The sequence below is a fragment of the Rattus norvegicus genome, chromosome 20 (assembly GCF_036323735.1).
Source record: "Rattus norvegicus strain BN/NHsdMcwi chromosome 20, GRCr8, whole genome shotgun sequence".
Lineage (NCBI taxonomy): Eukaryota > Metazoa > Chordata > Mammalia > Rodentia > Muridae > Rattus > Rattus norvegicus.
The window spans coordinates 45010290-45030161 of NC_086038.1; the positions used below are offsets into that span (position 1 = coordinate 45010290).

Below are 19872 nucleotides of genomic sequence, written 5' to 3' on the forward strand. Positions count from 1 at the left end.
TACAGAAGCATGTAGACTGGGAGGGACCTGGGACCTGCATGCACTTCCTGGGGGCATCATTTGGCTTTTGGGGGAGGGGAATCTGACGCTGTGACAGCACGGTGCTGAGAGCACCTGACAGGAGACTGACACTGTCACTCGCAGCAGTTTTAGGCTGTGTTAAATCTAAAAGATGAAAATCTAAAAATTTAAGACCAATGAATGACTCCAAAAACGGACTGAAAGACAAACAGCTCAAATGTTCAAAATGTCTCCTTAAATCCATTTCAAAGCTACTATACGCACTTTTTGCTGTTGTTCTTGAAGTGAGCCTGGGGCTTTGACCCTGTCAGGAGAGCACCCTACCGGCATGCCACATCCTTAACCCGTAATTTTAAACGCCCCACTCTGCGCTAGATACACTAAGAGAGGACTTCTCCTTTAAAGCTATTCTGTTGGGAGGTCATGTTCACCACAAAGGCTGGACTTGATGATCATTTTCTTGTAAATAAAACTTAAATCGTTAAGTGTCCGCAGAAATTAGGAACTTCCATGTATTTGAACTCAGTAATAACTTCTCAGGCAAAATTTCTCAGACGTACAGAATACCTGTGTGGTTTTGTTGGTGATACATTTTCCCTTTGTGCTACATGTATTTAAAAACAAAAATCTTTGGGGGCTAGAGAGTAGCTCAACAGCTATAGGGCCCTACAAGGACCAGCGTTCTGTCCCCAGCACTCCTGGGTGGCTCACAGCCCCTGCACCTCCAGCACGGGTGGTGGGTGCGAAGCCCCCTCCTGGCCTCTGCAAACACTGCATGCCTGTGGTGCACACATCCGTACACACAACAATAAATCTTTCATAACTCAAAAGAAAATGTTCTGAAAGGGATATGAAGTTTAATAGCAACCTTGACCCAACTTTTAGAGGCACCTGAATTGTGTGGGGTCAGAATATTATTATACTGTTAAAATAATAAGTCCTGGGTTCTTATTGTCGTGCAGACTCCATTATGAAAATCACCTTCATCTAGTAGGGAAGATCTCGGTAGAAACGCTTGTGTTCACACAGATCTAAACACTTATCAGTTAAGAGCGCTTACAGCAACTAGGTGTGGTGGCATACGCCTTACCCCAGCTCAAGGAAGGCAGCGGCAAACAGCGATCTTGAGCAAGAGGCCAGCCTGGTCTTTCTAGGCTAGCCAGGCCTACATAGGGAGATCCTGTCTCCAAGTGGGGAAAAGGCATTCAGTACTCTACCAGAGGACTGGAGTTCAGATCCTAGCACCCACGTCAAACATGCCTCTGTGGGAACCTCCTCAAATACATAAGCAAAATAAACCTTGAAAAATAACTTAAAGTTGTCCATAGTTACTGACATGCAGACAAATGTTCCACACTGTAGAACAATCATCTTTCCCAGGCTCCCAGTGGTTTCTCGGACTTAACATGGTTTCTGGACATTACTTTATGCTGGGAGTCCCTATGATGTACAAGCTGCTTCCTGACTCTGAGGTCGAAGCAGTCTTCTCCCAGAACTCACTGACACTGAAGGGTACTATAATTAGATTTATTTTAAAACATCAAAAATGAGGTTGGGGATTTCTGGATTATCACCCATGCTGCTGTTAGACTTGGTAAAAGCATTGTGTAGAACAAAACTCATTGTTGTTCCCTGTTCTTGGGAAACACCACCTTTCTCCCGTGTTAACCCCTGTCCCTGTAACTTAGCACACAGGGACACAGAAGCCAGGAATTATAGTGCACAGCATTAATCCCACAATGGGGAGGAAGAGTCAGAGGCAGGTGATCTCTGTGAGAGAGGCCAGCCTGATCTACAAAATGAGTTCTAGGACAGCCCAGGCTACATAGGGACCCTGTCTCAAAAGCAAATAAAAGAAACAGGCAACAATAACAGAAGCCACCTAAAGAGAAGAGACAGGAAGGCTGTAAGCTCCGGGCTAGCCTGCTCTACACACAGTTCTCCAGAGTGCCACAGCTTAATTAGAACAGGCCCTAAGATTGCTCTGTAGCCACCGCCCCCCAAACAATAAACCTCGCTCTAATGTCTTCTAATGGTGGGTTTGTTTACCTTAGTTGTATGTTTTTAATTAACTTTTAAATATTTGTGTGTGTGTGTGTGTGTGTGTGTGTGTGTCTGTCTGTCTGTCTGTCTGTCTGTCTCATGTGCACGCAGGAGCTCAGAGGAGGGTACTGGGATCTCCTGGAACTAGAGTTACAAGAGAGGCACCATGTGACTGCCGCTCTCTAAGGGCTGTAAAGGCTTTTACTGCCAAGCTGACCCTAGGTGCCTTAGTTTTTGAAGGCACTAACAAGGATGAAGCATCTCAGGCAGTCGAGGTGAAATCATTGGTGAAAGGTGTGACGGTGACTACGACACCATGCTCAAATTGTTCTCTCCATGCTCCATGGAAGAGGACCCTTTAATCCCAGCGCCCAGGAAGCCGAGGCTGGCACATCTTTGTGAGCTCCAGGTCTGTCAGGGCTACTTAGTAAACCTTATCTAAAACAATAAAGAAAAGAACAAGAAAGGCCAATATGGTTAAAATATTTTCCCTCCTGAAAGAGAACTTATTGCAAACAAATTGCCAATGCCCTTGGTCAATTTAACAGAGAAAAGCAACCATCAGCAGTAGTTGAAGGTGGGTGTGGTGCATTCTCCTGTGAGAATCTCAGGTTCCAACTCCTTGCTGGGCCACACAGCAAAGCCTGTTTCAGAACTCCTAAAAGAACTTTGTGAGTTTGAGGCTAGCCTGGGCTACATAGCAAATTCTATGCTAGCTTGGGTCTTCAAAATCAAAATTATTGCCACACGCAGCAGCCTAGCCCTGCATCCCAACACAGGTCTGAAGCAACAGAATAGAGCTGAAAGGCCAGTCGGATCTACTCAGACTCCACCTCACAATAAATAAATATAAATAAATTATAAGTATTCAAAACCCATTAAAATAACTTGTACACTTAACATTTAGGCTGTGAGCTCTCGCAAGACCATAGGTAAGAGAGCTGTAATTAAGAGAAAAAGCTTCCAGCCTTCAACTCCTAGTCCCTCTTCCCTCCAGCCCTCTACCCTGCCTCCCGACAAGAACAGTGCAGATTCTCTTCTCTCCAGATGGAGAGAGGGAGGTGGCCTTTTGAAAGCCACAGAAAGGGAATGCTCGCTGAGATAACAGAATTAAATTTCATCTTGCAGATAACTTAGAAACTGAAGGTTCCTGGAAGTGCTTGGGAAAAGATAACATTCTTTTTACAGGAACAAACAAGCTACCCTCAACTCTGACTAATACTCATGTAGGCTAATGATTTAAGTATATTTTGCATTTTAACCTTTAAAGTCTAACATATAATTTCAAAGATATAAGAGTGTGTTCCTGTTTTGATAAATGTGTAATGGGACACAGCCCAACTTTGGTTTTGATTTTAGGTCCTCAAAGCTAATAGCTTGCTTTCTACAGTCAGGACATAAATGGGGGAGAAGGGAGGGAATTAGTAAGGAGCTAACGCACATAAATACCACGTTAATTTTCCAGTCACAGAAGAGAGGCATACTCGATATTGTGTGGAAAGACTGTGTCACCTGTTACAATGGAGTCCGTGTCAGTGTGTGTGAGTGAACCCCACGGCAGGCAGCCGGGAAAGCACCACCCCCAGGCTCCTAGCACATCACAAGACTACATACAAATGTAAAGTTTTGCTACAAATTCTTGGAAAATGTAGGAATTAGCTTTTTATAAATATATTTAACATTTTAAAATCATTAGTTGCAGAGTCAGATAAGCAATTTCTTGTATCAGACGTTCTTCTAATGGACAGAACAGTTCTGCAGCGGCACCGCCAGTCTGCGTCCACTCCACCAGCTGACAACATGCTCAACAAAGCACACGGACACAGTGCTAACAAACCCGGAAGTTGGAAACTCCGTTAGAACTGCCAGGCTACCTTTTATACATTCTACTTCACTTTATTGTTTATACAAAATCAGAAATGTGGGGTGTTTCTGGCGACTGGAGTAAAACACACTACAGACCAAAGGGAAGAGAGGTTCGTGGAAGAAACACCTGATTGCTGCCTACGGGAGGGACCTTTCTATCGCCCATATCATGGTGGTAGCATTAGCATCTGCTCCCGGGAGGCCCCCTGACATGGCAGCATGTAGGAACCTCCTAATTTCATAGCTTAAATCATTGAATAGACTCGAGGCTAAGGTTGGCCTCTTATCATGTAGGATCCAGGCTTAGATTTTGCAAAAAGTTCCAAAATGATGTAGAAAGTAACACATAACACACTGGAACAAAAGACACCAACTGAAAAGCAAAATGCTTCCAGCGTGGACCAAACTGCAGCCCACCCAGCGCAGCAAACACATGCTGCAGCCCACCCAGCGCAGCAAACACACGCTGCAGCCCACAGCACCCAAGGCTGCCAGGGCTGCTCCTTACTGATAGCTTTGAATGCTCAAGTTTGAGTTCCAAACATGCTTGCCTGTAACAACAGTCTCTTACCCCCCGATTCCTGGAAATATCAAAAGCTATTTGGGGAGAGAAAATGGTTCTTGTAGTAATAAAGGTTTCATGTCCCATTTGTGCTATTCCAAGGATGATTTAAAAAAATAAGAAATCTGCAATTCATATAAAAGGAAAACTGGCTTAAAATTCAAAAGCAAATCCAGTCAGGTGGAGGTATATATGGCATTAAATAATTGAGTCGGATTCCTTTTTGAAGATTCCAGATGAACTTGACAGGAGAGAGCTCTGGTTCGCCAGCATTTTCTCCATCTTCTCCCCTCCGGTGTTTTTACTGATCTCTCTCTGCTTCTTGCTATGAATCCACGGGATTAAGCAGAGCACAGCACCTCCAATGAAGGGAGGGATCCCAGCGAGGTAGAAGGCCAAATCATAGGAGCCCAGTTTGTCATGGAGCAACCCTGGAAGAGGACACAGCAGCTGTCACAACGAGGGAACAAGTCTGGCTCCCAGATCAGTCACACTGATGGCAGGCTCGGAAAACAGACTTGAAATGCAAACATTTTCTGACATGTGGAAGGGGAAAAAGATCTCTGATTTTAAGTTTTACTGCAGAGCACAGGTCATACCAAAGCACTTCTGGAAAGCATTACAAGGAGGCTTTGGCATCCTCCAGCCTATCAGAGACTAAGCCACTCTAAAGATGATGCAATGGCCTTGTCTCAGTTGAAGGTGGGTGGAGCACCCAGGTCAAAGTTCTCTCAACATCTGCCCCCAAGATGATCTTACTCAAATCGTGATACAAAACACTAAAAGCCATAAATCTAAGAGCTGGGATAAAAAGAGACTCAACTTTTTTAATGTCTGGGTGTTTCGTCTGAATATATGTCTGTGTACCAAATGCCTACCTGGTATCCAAGAAGGCATCTGGAGTTAGGGGTAGATGCCCACCATGTGGGTTCTAACTAAAGCATCCTTTGGAAAAGCAGCCAGTGCTTTTAACCAGTGAGCAATCTCACTAGCCCAAAAGAGAGGTTTTGGAATATATCTGAGAAAGATACTGAGACCTTCCCATCCTTGGGAAGAATTATAACAATGTGTGTCTGGCCAGACCGGGCAGCATATGACTTTAATCACAGCAGAGACTGAAGTTTGAAGCCAGCCTGGTCCACACAGAGAGTTGTAGGCTACATAGAGGCCCTGTCTCAAAATAAACAGAAAGCCCTGAAGTGTGTGTTTGCCATTTGATGGATTCTTAAGCTCTGCTTCCGAAAAGTATTAGTTTACTTCTAAACCTCCTGAGAAATCCAGGGCTCCAAGTTGTATGTCTTCTTAGTGTTTGGGTTTTTACTGTGCACCTCAGGTTATCTAAAACATCCAGAGAGCATACTGAACTGAACGCCTGTCCTACTTCGCCAATGCCCAGCTAAGAATGCATCCAGTGGCTCGCCAATACATGCACATATAAATGAAAGTACAGCTATCCCGAATCTAGATGTAAAACACAAAGATCTTTCAATATGCAATATTCTGGCCTTCGGAATCCAAGTGTCTCACATGCAACCAGCCTTGCACCTGTGGCTGCTAATAGACAGGCTTTCCTATAAATAACCACGCTGAGCCACTGAGGAAATGGGGGAGGGTAATTCTCCGGGCCAGTTGCTACGTGTTCTTCCTATTTCAGGAGTGTCCTGCTGCCCCCGCCCCTTATGCTGGGTCTGTAAGCCGTTACTGTTCCTGCTGAAGCAACACTGTTCCCACTCTTTACTTGGAGACCTGAACTCTCCCAACCTGAGCTAAGTGCACAAGCTATTACCTGAGAAGAGAGGAAGAGATAGATAGAGGCTTCTCATACAGGGAGTATCACTCTAGATGGCCAACTCTACTCTGGATCAGCAATGTGGCTCCAGACACAAGAAGGGGTTAAGGTGACTCTCACGGAGCTTCACTGAGCCCCTTCTATCGGACGAGATAGCTGTATATAATTGAGACTTTATCCTAACTGTTTTGAACACTCATCCAATTCACACCGGTACCCAAGTAAGGATCACTCGGTCATCTAGGCGACCTGTGAAGGTAGCACTCGCTTAACATGAAGTCAGCTGTTGAGGTACAGTGACACGGAGTAAACTCGCAATGCTCATGAGCAGCATGGCTACGCCCGCGTCCGTCACGCTAAAAGCGACAGAACTCCATCCCTATCGAGTGCCCCTTCTCCAGTCTCTGGCACCACCACCCTGGTTTCTGTCTCTGTGGAGATGTCGGGCAGCTCATAAAGGTGGAACCATGCGGTACCTGACCGTTTCATGTCTGTGATGCTGGCTCACCCGGCGGTGGCATCAGTGTCCCTCTCTATCACTTTGATGGCTGAACAGTATCTACCCCTCTCCAACGCATGGTAGACTTTGGGCTTTACTCTTTGGCTAGGGACAGACTGGAGTCAAGTCTTATTATGTTATATACAGTCCCAGCTCTCCTGGGACTCACTGTGTAGGCCAGGCTGGCCTTGAACTTGCAGTTCTCCTGAACACTGAGAATATAGATCTGTACCACTGCATTATTTCTATATTTATGTTTTGATAGACAATATAGTTCTCTCCACTACATGTGATTCTCTTCAACCATTTTACAATGGGTATGCTTACGTATGTACAAGTAGTAAATGATGCTTGGAAGTCTATCAGAATCTTCATTTTCATGTTTCCATTTGTCTAACATACATGCGAACAGAACTGTGAAGAAGTAGGGGCTAACTGCATGGCGTACTGGAAGAGTATGTATTTGGTATACCCCATGCCCAAGTCCAATACTCAGCATGCCCCAACAGGGAGTGTTTGCTGGGAGTGTAGCTCAGTGGCACGTCCTTGCTTAGGATGTGCAAGGGCCTGGGCTTAACACACCACACACACACACACACACACACACACACACACACACATATACAGACCCCCACACATCCCACACACATACATCCCCACACACACATATACACACACCACACATACACACATACAGACCCACACACACACAGACCCCACACACACAGACCCCCCCATGCACACACACACATACACATACAGACCCCTCACACACATACACAGACACATACAGACCCCCATATATACATACACACACACCTACAGACCCCACACACACATACATGCACACCCCACACACACACACACTCATAGAATGGTCCCCAATAAATGTTTCCAACATACTATCAACAGACAGGCTTATTAAAAGAGGAGCCAGAAGACGGTGGTGCACCCCTTTTAATCCTGGCACTCAAGAGGCAGAGGCAGGCAGATCTCTGAGTTTGAGGCCGGCCTGATCTATAGAGTGAGGTCTAGAACAGCGGGGTTTATACAGAGAAACTCTGTCTTGAAAAATCATCAAACAAGCAACAAAGACAACAGCAATATCAAAAACTCCCAACATGAAACAAGCAGATATGAGATAAAGAAAGCTCAGAGTACTGTCAATAATGTATCTCACAAACAAACAGGGTTTAGGATCCAGAGTGGACAGTGCTGTAGAAGAACTGTCATATTTACCTGCAACAGGAGGACCAACAGTCATGGGGATGGACATGAATCCAAGGAGAAACCCAATGGCCTGGGAAGCATCCTGAGGACCAACTAATTCAAAGGCAATGGGCGCCATGATGGAGATGAAGCACCCGTCGAAGAGACCCATGATGAGGCAGAGGGCAATGAGGGCTCCGAAAACGCTGCACAGGGGAATCATCATGGACGTCAGGCCGATGAAGAAGAAGGAGAGGACCTAGGACAGACGATGTCACGTTAACGCTGCTTTCAGGAACCCCTCTTCCTCTTGCTAACATGGGATCAACTTCCCCGAGGCCCTCTTAGATTTCCTTACCATTTTCACTAGGGAACAAGAACGTAACCATTTTACATGGTGATTTTCCTTCCCAGCATGTGCATTCTTCAGTCAGAATACTTTATATACACATAAAGACTAAAGAATGTGCATATATGTATGTATGTATACGTATATATGAACAAATCTTTGGATTAGATATTATAAAGTTTAGAGAGATCATGCACCTGGCCCAATGCTGTTAGCCTCATTTATTCTTTAAGCACTTGATTATTCTTTTAACCCATGAAACCCATTACACTTTAGGGGTAAATACTGCATTTTATATCTGGGCATTTTAGCATTAAGGGTTAGAGTATTTCAGGGTTAGGGTAGTTAATGCAATCAAACGCCTGGTTTTGCCTGACATCTGGTAAGCATTAATGCTATATAGAGGTTTACACAATGAACAAGTCAATTCTTCCTCTTGGGTTCTGGAGAGAAGGACATTTAATAAAAGGGTACAAATGAAGTATTTTAGATGGTGCCATAGTCATGTGTGTAAAGTATAAGAGAACAGACCATCTCTAACTTCTGAGGAAATAACAAAAGCGGGTAAGTGGCTGGCCTGGTGGTTATGCTCAGAACTCCAGGAAATGGAGAATCCACAGCTTAGGGCTAGCCTGAGGTTATACCGAGAGCCTACCTCAGACAGAAAACAACGAGCAGCGAGAGCTAATCACGCATGGGTTCTTGTCATCAGGGTTGAAAACCTGAGTTCCAGGCCCAGGACCCGATGGGGAAGGGAAAGAAACGATTCCTGAAAGTTGTCTTCAGTCTTGGAAAACCCCAAATGGATGGTCAGAAGAAAGCTGTGCACACACTACTGTTTACCAAGGCCATTCTCTGACCTCTCTCCAGGGGTCACTTCACTGTGAGTACAACGCTGTCCTTGTCTCACTTGCAAAGATGGCGGTGCTCGGAAACCTTAACACACCTGAGGCACATAGACAGAGCAGGCCTAGACCACATGCACAGTGGCTCAGAGTGGACAGGATGGTCCTGTCAGGTGCCCTCCAGTGACTGCAGGGCAGCAAACCAGAGATGAGAGAGACAGGCCGTGGACATCACTGCACTGTCTCTTCTGATTTCCGTGCTATTGGCATGCTTAGAGGATACAACTGTCCTTATTTGTTTCTCTATCACTATGAGAAACACCAAGAGCAAAGCAGGCTGCAGGAGGAAAGGGTTCATTTGGCTTTCACTCCAGGTATGAGGTGCATGCAGAGCTCAAAGAGTCACAGAAAAGCAAGAGGTGCTACCTGCCTGTTTTACAATGATCAGTTGGGAAGCTGCAGGAGTCTGCTATGTGACTGAGTCTCTCTCAAACTCTGCAAATAGATGTGTGTGCACACATAGATAGATACAGTCTTTGGACCAGATGTGATAGTTTACAGAGATCATGCACCTGGGCCAACAGCTGATGGGAAGACAAGAACAGGGTTTCTCAAGACCAGGAGTTTTAAACTTCAGTCTCGTGCCAACTGGTATACCACCATGTTGCCTTTCTCCACGCTCTCGTCCCTCTCTGCAGACTGGTATTCTAAAAACGGCTTCGTTTTCACTAAACTACTCTTGAAATTGTTTTTACAGAGTGAGAGCTTTGTTTCCTATATGAAGGGAAACCAAGCAGAAGCTCCCGTGGGAAGCGGAAGCAGGCACTAAAGCTGATGGCTGAACGAATGGTGCTTCCTGGCTTACTCCCTTCTGTCAGCCGCTTGCCTAGGAACGGCTCTCACAGTGGGCTGAGCCTTTCTATGTCAATCATTAGTCAGGACACACCCCCTAGACAGGCCCACAGCTAGTCTGATGGATGGAAGCAATTCCTCAACTGCCTTCCCTCTTCCCAGGGCACTCCAGTTTGTGTCAAGTGGACAGACCCTATCGGCACAGCAGGCTTGGTAGTGCACACCAGGGAAGCTACTCATGCTCTAAGGGTTCTGGGGATGCATGGTCTGAGAAAGCGTGGGATTCACAACCAGCAGTTTTCAGGCTCCGGGGATAGCTCGGTTGGTAAAACTCCATGAAAACACGAGTTTAGACGTTCTGCAGCCACATAAAAAGAACAGGCGTGCTGGCTGGTGGTGTGTGCTGAGAGACTGGAAACAGGGTCTCTGGAGCTAGCTGTGTCAGAAACAGACAGTTCCTGAAGAACCATAACTGAAACCCTTTGGAATGGCAGCTTTCACCAACTGTGGCACACCTTGTCCATTGACATAGCACTAAGAAACACTTGAAAACAGTCACAATCTGCGTCACCTTTCTGACCCCATTGCGATATGAAGCTGGGTAGTTCACTGTGTAGCCTTGACATTACTACATTGACAACTGTATATTTAAAGTACAGTGGGGACCAAAGGGGAGAGAATAGATATTCTGGCCTTAAACACATAACCTTCCAGCCTTCACCTCCCAAGGGCCGAGATTATAGTGTGTACCACCAAACAGCTTCATACTCACTTTCTGAAAGAATAAAATCTTCCATTCTCCCACTTTAAAAAAACTGAAACATCTTTTTTTCTCTGTCCCAACGTCAGTGAAAGCATAAGTGTGGCTTCCCAGTAGTGGGCAAGATAGATAAGCGAGAAAGGTCGTCTGAGTTGTAGTCTCCATTACTGAGAAAAAACACCATGGCCCAGAGCAAGCTTTGGGAGGAAAGGGTTTATGTCAGCTTACCACTCCTCACCACAGTCCATCATCAAAGAAAGCAGAATGCTGCTTCCTGGCTTGCTCCCTGTTGATTACTCAGTCTGTTTTCTTGTACGTCCAGGACCACCTGCCTACAAGTGGCACTGCCCACGGTGAGATGGACCCTTCCACATCATTAATCAAGAAAATGCCCATCCAATGTGCCTATAGGCCGATCTACAGAAGCATGGGAATTCCTGTCTGATGTGCCTATAAGCTGATCTACAGAGGGATGAGAATTCCTATCTCATGTACCTATAGGCTGATCTACAGGGGCATGAGAATTCTTTACCCCATGACTAGCTTGTATCAGGTTGACTTAAAAACAACCAGGCTCTGGCTCTCTGTGATCCTGAACAAGCAAAAGACATTCTGATGCTTGAGACAAAAAGCCTAAATATAACCAAAATGTCTAAAAGGTAACAAGTGGCCAAGGAGTTAAAATAACGCTTTGCTATTTTTATCCAAAGGCTAACCAGGTTCTGTTGCCATTGATGCCTCTGCTATATTAAGATGTCCAAGAAGTGATACCAGAAACCAATGGTACACACCAGACTTCCCAGCCCCCAGAACAGAGAGCTAAAGAAACATCTAGTCTCTCCTTAAGAAGCAGGAAGAGGGGTTGGGGATTTAGCTCAGTGGTAGAGCGCTTGCCTAGGAAGCACAAGGCCCTGGGTTTGGTCCTCAGCTCCGGAAAAAAAAAAAAAAAAGCAGGAAGAGGAGGCAGGGATTGGGAGACACAAATCCTACCATTCCTAGTTATAAATAAACTTTTTTTCTGTCTGCAACTGTGAAAGAAACATGGACAGTCTTAGAAACATTTTCAATCCAACGAACTCCAGGAAATCTAAACTATCCTAGTTAATTTTTTTTTTTTTGTCTTGCTTGGCTTGGCTGAAATAGATCATGTCATGTACCCAGGCTGGTCTTGAACTCATAACCTCCTGAGTGCTAGGGATTATAGATGTGAACTATCAGGCCTGGTTCATTCAATGCCCTTCACTGGTAAAACCATGAACCAAACTTCCAGCCACCTCATCACAATACAACACACACACACACACACACACACACACACACACACACACACACCCCTTAATTACAATAGACATTCACCCATGCCTTATTTCTCTCCCGATTTTTTCAGTACTAATTCCTGTCAAGAAGAGCAGCTCTGGAGTTTAAACTTAGCACACAGGCAGCTAATGACTACTGGGAACCTGACAGTCTCATACAGTATTTGGCACACTCAGTTTTACTTAATAATGTTTTCATGGGAGAATTAACATAATGAAGTCCAGGCTCTTTAATTTGGGTAGTTTCCCCAATTTCTCTACTTTTTTGTCTTTTAATTTATTTATTTATTTATTTTTTTGGTTTTGATCAGCTTTTTTTTTGCTTGATTTTTAAGGTTCACAACTGGAGCATTTTTTAATCCTTACCGAACTACAAGTCCCTTTTTCATGCTACCCTATATTAACTAACTTTCTCAGATATTTGACCAAGATTGATTATTGTCGTTGCTCCTTTGAGATTGGTGTAGCAATATATCCCAGGCTGTCCTCAAACTTGGAATGCCTTTGCCCCAGCATTTTGAGTACAGGAATACAGACATGTATTACCATTCCTCCTGTAAGACTTATTAACTTGGAACTGAGAGATGGCTCAGTGGGTAGAGCACTGGCTGCACTCCCAAAGGACCTGGGTTCTAGCCCCAGGACTCACATAGCAACTCACAAACATTCTAACTCCAGTTTCAGGGAATCTGGTGCTGTCTCAGGCCTCTGCAGGCACCAGGCATGTTTGTATTGCATGGGTTTACATGGAGAGAAAATATACATATAAAATGAAAAAGGATAAGATTTATTAGTTTAATTAAATAAATTTGTCATTTTCCCTTGAGAATTGAACTCCTTAAGGTCATTCATACAGACAGCCCATTCCTTGAGCGCTTCAGAACAATGCCTAGTTTCTTTTACTTTATTTGTATTGAGGGAAAGTTCTCAGGAAGGAGCTGACTCCCCATCCCCCACCAAATATTCAAGGCCAACTAATTTATTAAAATTTCAACCATGTTGGAGAGTTTAGAATGTTACAAGTCCAGAAACAAATTACCTTAGGCCACTGTTAGCCCTTTGGTAGCCATGCCCTGCCTTCTTCTATATGTGAGCGAATAATATCTTTGTGACTGTTGGGTAAAATGCTCTTCAGTGAACCCATACCACCAACCAAATGGCCACAAATGCCGTCAGGTGGTGCCTGAGGCCTAGAGCTTTAATCTACCTGCCTCATGTTTCTAACACATCTGAAAAGTAGCATGCTTCAAGAACGTTCTGCTACTATACACACCTCACCAAACATCCCCACTTTGGAGCACAGAACCTGGAGTGACCTAATCTATGTTCTGGAACCACAGTTGCTCATGTTTGCCTGCAGAATAAACACCTACTCTTTTTGAGGTGAGAGCTGTGCTTTGCATCGGCAGTAACTACGGTGATAAGGAAAACGCTCGTTCCCAGTAGAGTTTATGTCTAAGCTGGTCAGAACGTAAATATTTGCCCTTTTTGCAGGGATCCCTAGGCCACAGGAAGCATGTGTCAAGGTTTGATAAATTGTCCACACACATCAGTACTTCCTTATCATTTCCAAATAAATATCAGATATACAGATCAAATATTGATCTGTCAATCCCGGAACCCAGTTTGGAAGATAATAGGTTCTCATTACACAAGCACAGCGTTGTGGGAGACAACACTGGCCTATCCTACGCAGACACTGGACTCCGGCAGAAGCTAAGCTCCTTATGAGCAAACACAAGGCGTCCTCAGAGGCAGACTCACAACTGGACAAAGTTAGGTTCATATGCTGCTCTTAAAATGCTTCATCGACATAACGTTTCCAGAGCTTTACAGGAGGCTGTAAGCCAGGCTGTGACCAAGGGAGAGAGCAGCTAAGTCCTGGTCATCCTACACTAACTAGATGGAATGGAGGCCATGTGACCAAATGACTGGAACCTTCCGGAGCATACAGGGCCTTGGTGCTGTTGACATGTTTCACACAGAGGAAGAGAGTGAGAGGAAATGTCTGATTTTCTTCAGATCACATTCAGAGCAGGGCCAGCCTCAGTGAGACTGCGGGGCCTCTGAGTCAGTCTGGGGAAAGGTAAGTACTCGAATTCCATCTAGATATTGGGTAAACCCCATGCCTTCATGTAAATGTTAGTGATAAGGAAAGTGAAAAGCGGAGTTTAACAGCACTGACCGACTCGACCTTTTTCAACGGAAGAGAAAGTTACACATGAAGACAGGCATGAACTCCCTTCAGCCCCACCCACCCACCCTCATCCTATTCTGCACTCAATGAGGCCCAGGGCATTTGGGTCCAGACACATGGACAGGATGTCCATTTGAGGGACTCGGAGTTTGACAAATACCTTGGTAGGCAGGCAGATAGGAGAGGGACCACATGTAGGTAATAAAGGTGGTGAATTTCCAAGATGGCTGGCTTCCTCCTCACCCTCAAGACAAGTTTAAGGCAGAGCAGGATGTTTGTGTAACAATTGTGGGCCAGTTAGCCAACAACCCTAGATTATTGTAAACTGTACCAACATTCTACAAAGTAAAACCTGATCTTGGGTCTGAAGACAGATCTCCACCCCTTCCCAGCATCCCTACTTCTTCCAGGCCAGTCTCCCCTAGCTTTTCCCAGCTCTGACCCTGTTCTAGGACCCAGGGACCTTCCTGTCCTGTGTGTGCCTCTGCACCTAGGCTAATGTCTAAGAGCACAGGAAATATTTAGTATTATTTTTACAGAATGAAAGCTGAAAGTCTGCAGTGCAGCAGATTTCCAGTAGAGGGCACCTTGACATTAGCAAGCAGAACTAGCTGGTCGGCAAAATGCTGGATAAGTTTATCTACAATGAAGTGTTATAAAGGGCGGGATGATGATCATAAAATAAATTAATACTGCCACAGTATTTGAGACAGAGTCTCAGCCTGAAGCCCAGGCTGGCCCTGTGTCTGTGGCAATCCCACCTCATAAGTATTGGCTTACAGATAGGTGCAAGCTACCGTGCCCGTGTGTACAGGGTTTGGGGGATTGCGATGGCACAGAACACGTGGAGGTCAGAGGACAAGTTGGGAGAGAGCACGGTTCTTTCCTTCTACCTTCCCCTGAATTCTGGGCACCGATTTCAGGTCATCAGGCTGGAGGCCCACAGCTTTACTCATGGAGCTGCTTCAAAGCCCCCTTCCCTTTTGAGTCTCTCTACATAGCTAGCTGTCCTAGAACTTACAATGTAGACCAAGCCGGCCTTGAACTTGGGGATCTCCCTCCCTCTGCCTCCCAAGCACTGGGACCTACTTGAGGCCTGCATCTCTACGCCCACTTGGCGCCACATTTTATAAAAGAGTATATAGACCAACGAGGCCTCCCAGCACTGGTGGAAAGAAGCAGACATCAGCCACTGTCTCCACTTCCTTCCAGCTGCATAACAGGACTGGCCCGAGACTGTCTGCTTGGACCCTACGGCAAGGCAGACTCTGCTCCTAAGAGTGCGTATCTGTAAGTGGAAGCAGAGAACTAAGCCTCCTTGAAGGGTGAGGACTGGAGATGGTGCGTGTGGAACACTCAGCTCAGGGAAGAGTTAGTGATGTAACCACCCACACATTATAGCTGACTCAGGGCAGTGACTTTATCTGGAATAGCCGCCTATTCTACAGTTTCCTGTTCCCAGATCTCACCTCTTATGAGCCTGCTCACACTACTTCCCACGATTAATCCTTGACTCGCTTTCCGGCTCTCCTTTACCGTCCTTGGACGCAGTCCCCTTACTCCCACTTTGTCATCTGGTGGCCACCAGTGGTCTCTTACTTCAATCACTTCACTAGTTCCTGATGTGGATGGTCACTGGTGTTCCTAGAAGCACTCTATTCCCAGATGTTTCTTACCAACCTGGTCACCTCCTTTCAGTTCCCTTGCAGCCCAAGAATGCTCACGTCCCACCAGACTTTTACGTGAGCATTTAACTTGGCTGTTCATAGGTTCCATGCATGAATGTGGCAAAAACAAATAGTTTGTCTTCTTTGGATATACTGAACTGCTAATCTCACGGGATAATGAGACCACCTCTACCATTAGCCAAGCAACAGATCTCAGGCGTACAGAGCATAAATGGCTTCATCGGGCACCCCTTCTCTGTTCCTTTGACTTTTTGAAGTGGGGTCTTGCTGTGTAACCCCAGCTGGCTTGGAATTTGCTATGTAGAGCAGGCTGGCCTTGAACTTGTGTTGATCTTCTTGCCTATACCCCCCACCCCCATGCTAGGATGAACCACTGTGTGGAAGGTCATCAACTTTCATGCCCATAAATGTCTTCCTAACCTGGCCTCCCTCCAGCTATACCCCCTCCTCCCCCTCCTGTATGCCTTTCAAGCATCCAGCTTCCCAGGCACACACATACATGGACCCTGTGTTCTCCCTACTTAGGACATTCTTTTCTTCTCTTCCTTATCTCTGACTCTCTCCACCTAGCCACCTACTCACTTATAGAAAGCCACTTTTCCATGATGCTGGGGAACAAGCCAGGGCCGTGTGCATGCAAGGTAAGCTTCATTGCTAAGTTACATCCTGGCTCTTTAAGTAGCTCTTGTGTCTTTATAATCTTTAGACTCTCACTAGTGATTCAGACTTTTCCCAGGGAGCTGTTATCTCACTGAGCGGCAATACTGTACTATCAGGTCCCCCTGGACCTTTGACTAGTAAGCAAGGATCACAGAATGTGCTGAGCTGGGCAGCATCTAGCAAGCTGCAGAGTTCTGCTAAGAAAGACTCACTTCAACTGCAAGCGGATAATAACCTTGGAATTAGTATCTGGTTAAGCACACTCCATAACACCTAGCAGGCAACCTTTGCCCTCGGGAATCTGCAGGCTGGTGACACTGGCAGGCTCTTAAATGTAGCACTTAGGAAGAGCAGGCAGATCTCTGAGTTCAAGGTCAGCCTGGTCTATAGAGTGAGTTCAAAGGAAAACCGGTGCTACACAGAGAAACTCTGTCTCGACCAACAAAAAGAGAAACAAGGAAAGAATACATGTCTGCAGAAGTTCTAGTCTAGAAGCACCTACCATTTTTACAGCATACATGCATATAGGTACAGCTAGTGCAAATGACCACTAGGAGCCAGGAACAGAGTGTGCTGCAGAGGGAGAGCCCAGAGAGGACCTGCAGGTAAACTCCATCTATAGGGGGAGGAGAGCCCAGAGAGGACCTGCAGGTAAACCTCCATCCATAGGGGGAGGAGAGCCCAGAGAGGACCTACAGGTAAACTCCATCTATATCTATAGGGGAAGGAGAGCCCAGAGAGGACCTGCAGGTAAACCTCCATCCATAGGAGAGGAGAGCCCAGAGAGGACCTGCAGGTAAACCTCCATCTATAGGAGAGGAGAGCCCAGAGAGGACCTGCAGGTAAACTCCATCTATAGGGGGAGGAGAGCCCAGAGAGGACCTGCAGGTAAACTCCATCTATAGGGGGAGGAGAGTCCAGAGAGGACCTGCAGGTAAACCTCCATCTATAGGGGAAGAGAGCCCAGAGAGGACCTGCAGGTAAACCTCCATCTATAGGGGGAGGAGAGCCCAGAGAGGACCTGCAGGTAAACCTCCATCTATAGGGGAGGAGAGCCCAGAGAGGACCTGCAGGTAAACTCCATCTATAGGGGGAGGAGAGCCCAGAGAGGACCTGCAGGTAAACTCCATCTATAGGGGGAGGAGAGCCCAGAGAGGACCTGCAGGTAAACTCCATCTATAGGGGAAGAGAGCCCAGAAAGTACCTGCAGGTAGACCTTTTTCACACCAGGCAAATAGTCTGCAATGCGGCCGAAGAGAAGCCGTCCAACCCCTGAAGTGACGCCAATGCACATGAAGAGCACCTCCTTGTTGTTCACATCTTTAAACCTTTCCTTTACATGGTTCATCTGTAGGTCAAGAAAAAGGGAGCTACGCTGAATATGGTGGGACAACTTCACAAGATTGAAACATGCACCATTAAACATCAAATGTGGTTTGTTTCCCTCTATAATGTTACTCCAACCCCCTTTCAAAACTGAAATATTTAAAAGCATCTCCTGTGATAATTCTGTGATCTAGAAAAACATATCAAGAAAATCTATTATGATTTAGCCCGTATAAAAGGAATGAGTTTTCTGAGTGTGGTGGCACACGCTGTAATCAGCCCTTGGCAGACTAGGGCAGAATTAAGAACGCAAGGCCACACCCGGCTGCACAGCACAATCCCGGGCAGCTTGCATCATGTAACAAGACCTTGCCTCAGAAGACCAAAATTTCAAACGATGAGTTATTACTACAATTATTATTTTATTAAACAGATCAGCACACACTAACGACAAGCCAGCGCTCAAAGGAGACTAGAGACCTGCAAGGTTACTTGCCCCTGGAAGATGGCTAAAGGTCATCTTTGGAGTTTTATTTCTTCTGGGAACCAGAACAAAACTGACGCCTTTGCAATATGTTCTATCAGAGCCTCCTACGTGGAGGTGTAAGTTCCGTGTGGCATGCCAGTAGATACAGACACACAAACAATTTGTAGTGGTCAAGTCTCTTAGACTGCCAGATCCAAGCACTGCTCCTCGCTCAGCAAGCTTCGCGGCTGAGTTATGCTTTAGGGTCTCAGTTGGTCTACAATATGGAAATGGCAACAGTATCTATTTCAAGGGTGGTTATAGGACCAAGTGAAACAAATGCGTACTTAAGAGGACTGAAGCACCTGCTGAGCGTGTGTGAAACCCTAGGCTTGGCCAACACTAACGCCACCTGGAACAAGTGGCTACATACAGTTAATGAGCAGATGTTAATTTTGACTATCCTTTTTACACAGGATCATTTAGATTATTGGCTGTGCTGGAATAGAAGATGGGGGTAGAATAAAGGATCTTTCTCTCCTCATAAAGGCTGGTAAAATAGTGTCTATGGTGACCTCTGAGCCATGGTTAGCCATTTTGTTTGACTTTCCCATATTGACTCAAGCATTCATTGCCCCTTATATGGTAGGCATCCCCTGGAGTCCTAAGAGACATAAGCAAATTTCCTACCAAGCTCAATGGCCCAAGTAACTAATGTGGCAGTGGGGAAGTGGTAGCTCTCATTTCTCATTAAAAATTGGTAATTGGAGCTGAAGAGATGGTTCAGCAGTTAAGAGCACTGGCCACTCTTCCAGAGGACCTGGGTTAAATTTCCAGCACCCACATGGACACAGCTGTGTCTAACTCTAGTCCGGGGTGACTGACACCCCCTTCTGACCCCTATAGGCATGTACAGAGCACACAGACATATATGCAGGCAAAACACACACACATGCACACACACACACACACACACACATATGCACACAGGCACATATAATTAAATTTTTGAATTAAGAAGTAAGAATTGATAAGTTTTAAACTTCTCTGTTTTTACACTGCTGCAGAATTGTCTTCCTAAATAGGACTTTAATCTCACCATTTCTGTCTTTGGAAGCTGCTTGTTACAGCCTACATTCTATATTCCGTCTGCTGGTCAAAGCTCTTCATGATCTGCCACTGGTCTATGTGTGCTCGTTAACCCCTACCCTTGGCTTGAATGGCTACTGAGCCTGTGAGGAATGAAGCAGATGTATGTAGAGAAAGGCAGACTTCCAGGAGTTGTTACCACCTACATCATGGGTTCTTCCTCCCACACTTCTTTTATTTAAAAAAAATTAAAATTTGGAAGAAATATAAAATCTGGGTCTTGTATAGAAATGCTAGCACCCGGCTTTAATCTAGAAGATGGTGAGATCCAATGC

At 45.5% G+C, this 19872-nt stretch overlaps 1 protein-coding gene across 4 annotated transcripts in view; it reads right to left on the bottom strand.

Annotated features, from left to right (window-relative positions):
• Positions 1 to 3939: 3939 nt before the first annotated feature.
• Slc16a10 (solute carrier family 16 member 10) overlaps positions 3940 to 19872 on the bottom strand; it is a 108164-nt gene continuing 92231 nt past the window's right edge. For 2 of the 4 annotated variants that reach the window (XM_039098395.2, XM_063278943.1), the window contains exons 4-6: positions 17861 to 18004; positions 8020 to 8248; positions 3940 to 4923 (exon numbers count right to left, since the gene is read on the bottom strand). In XM_039098395.2, coding sequence (XP_038954323.1) covers positions 4691 to 4923; positions 8020 to 8248; positions 17861 to 18004 — 606 coding nt within the window. In that variant the 3' untranslated portion in view covers positions 3940 to 4690. 4 annotated transcript variants of the gene reach the window in all.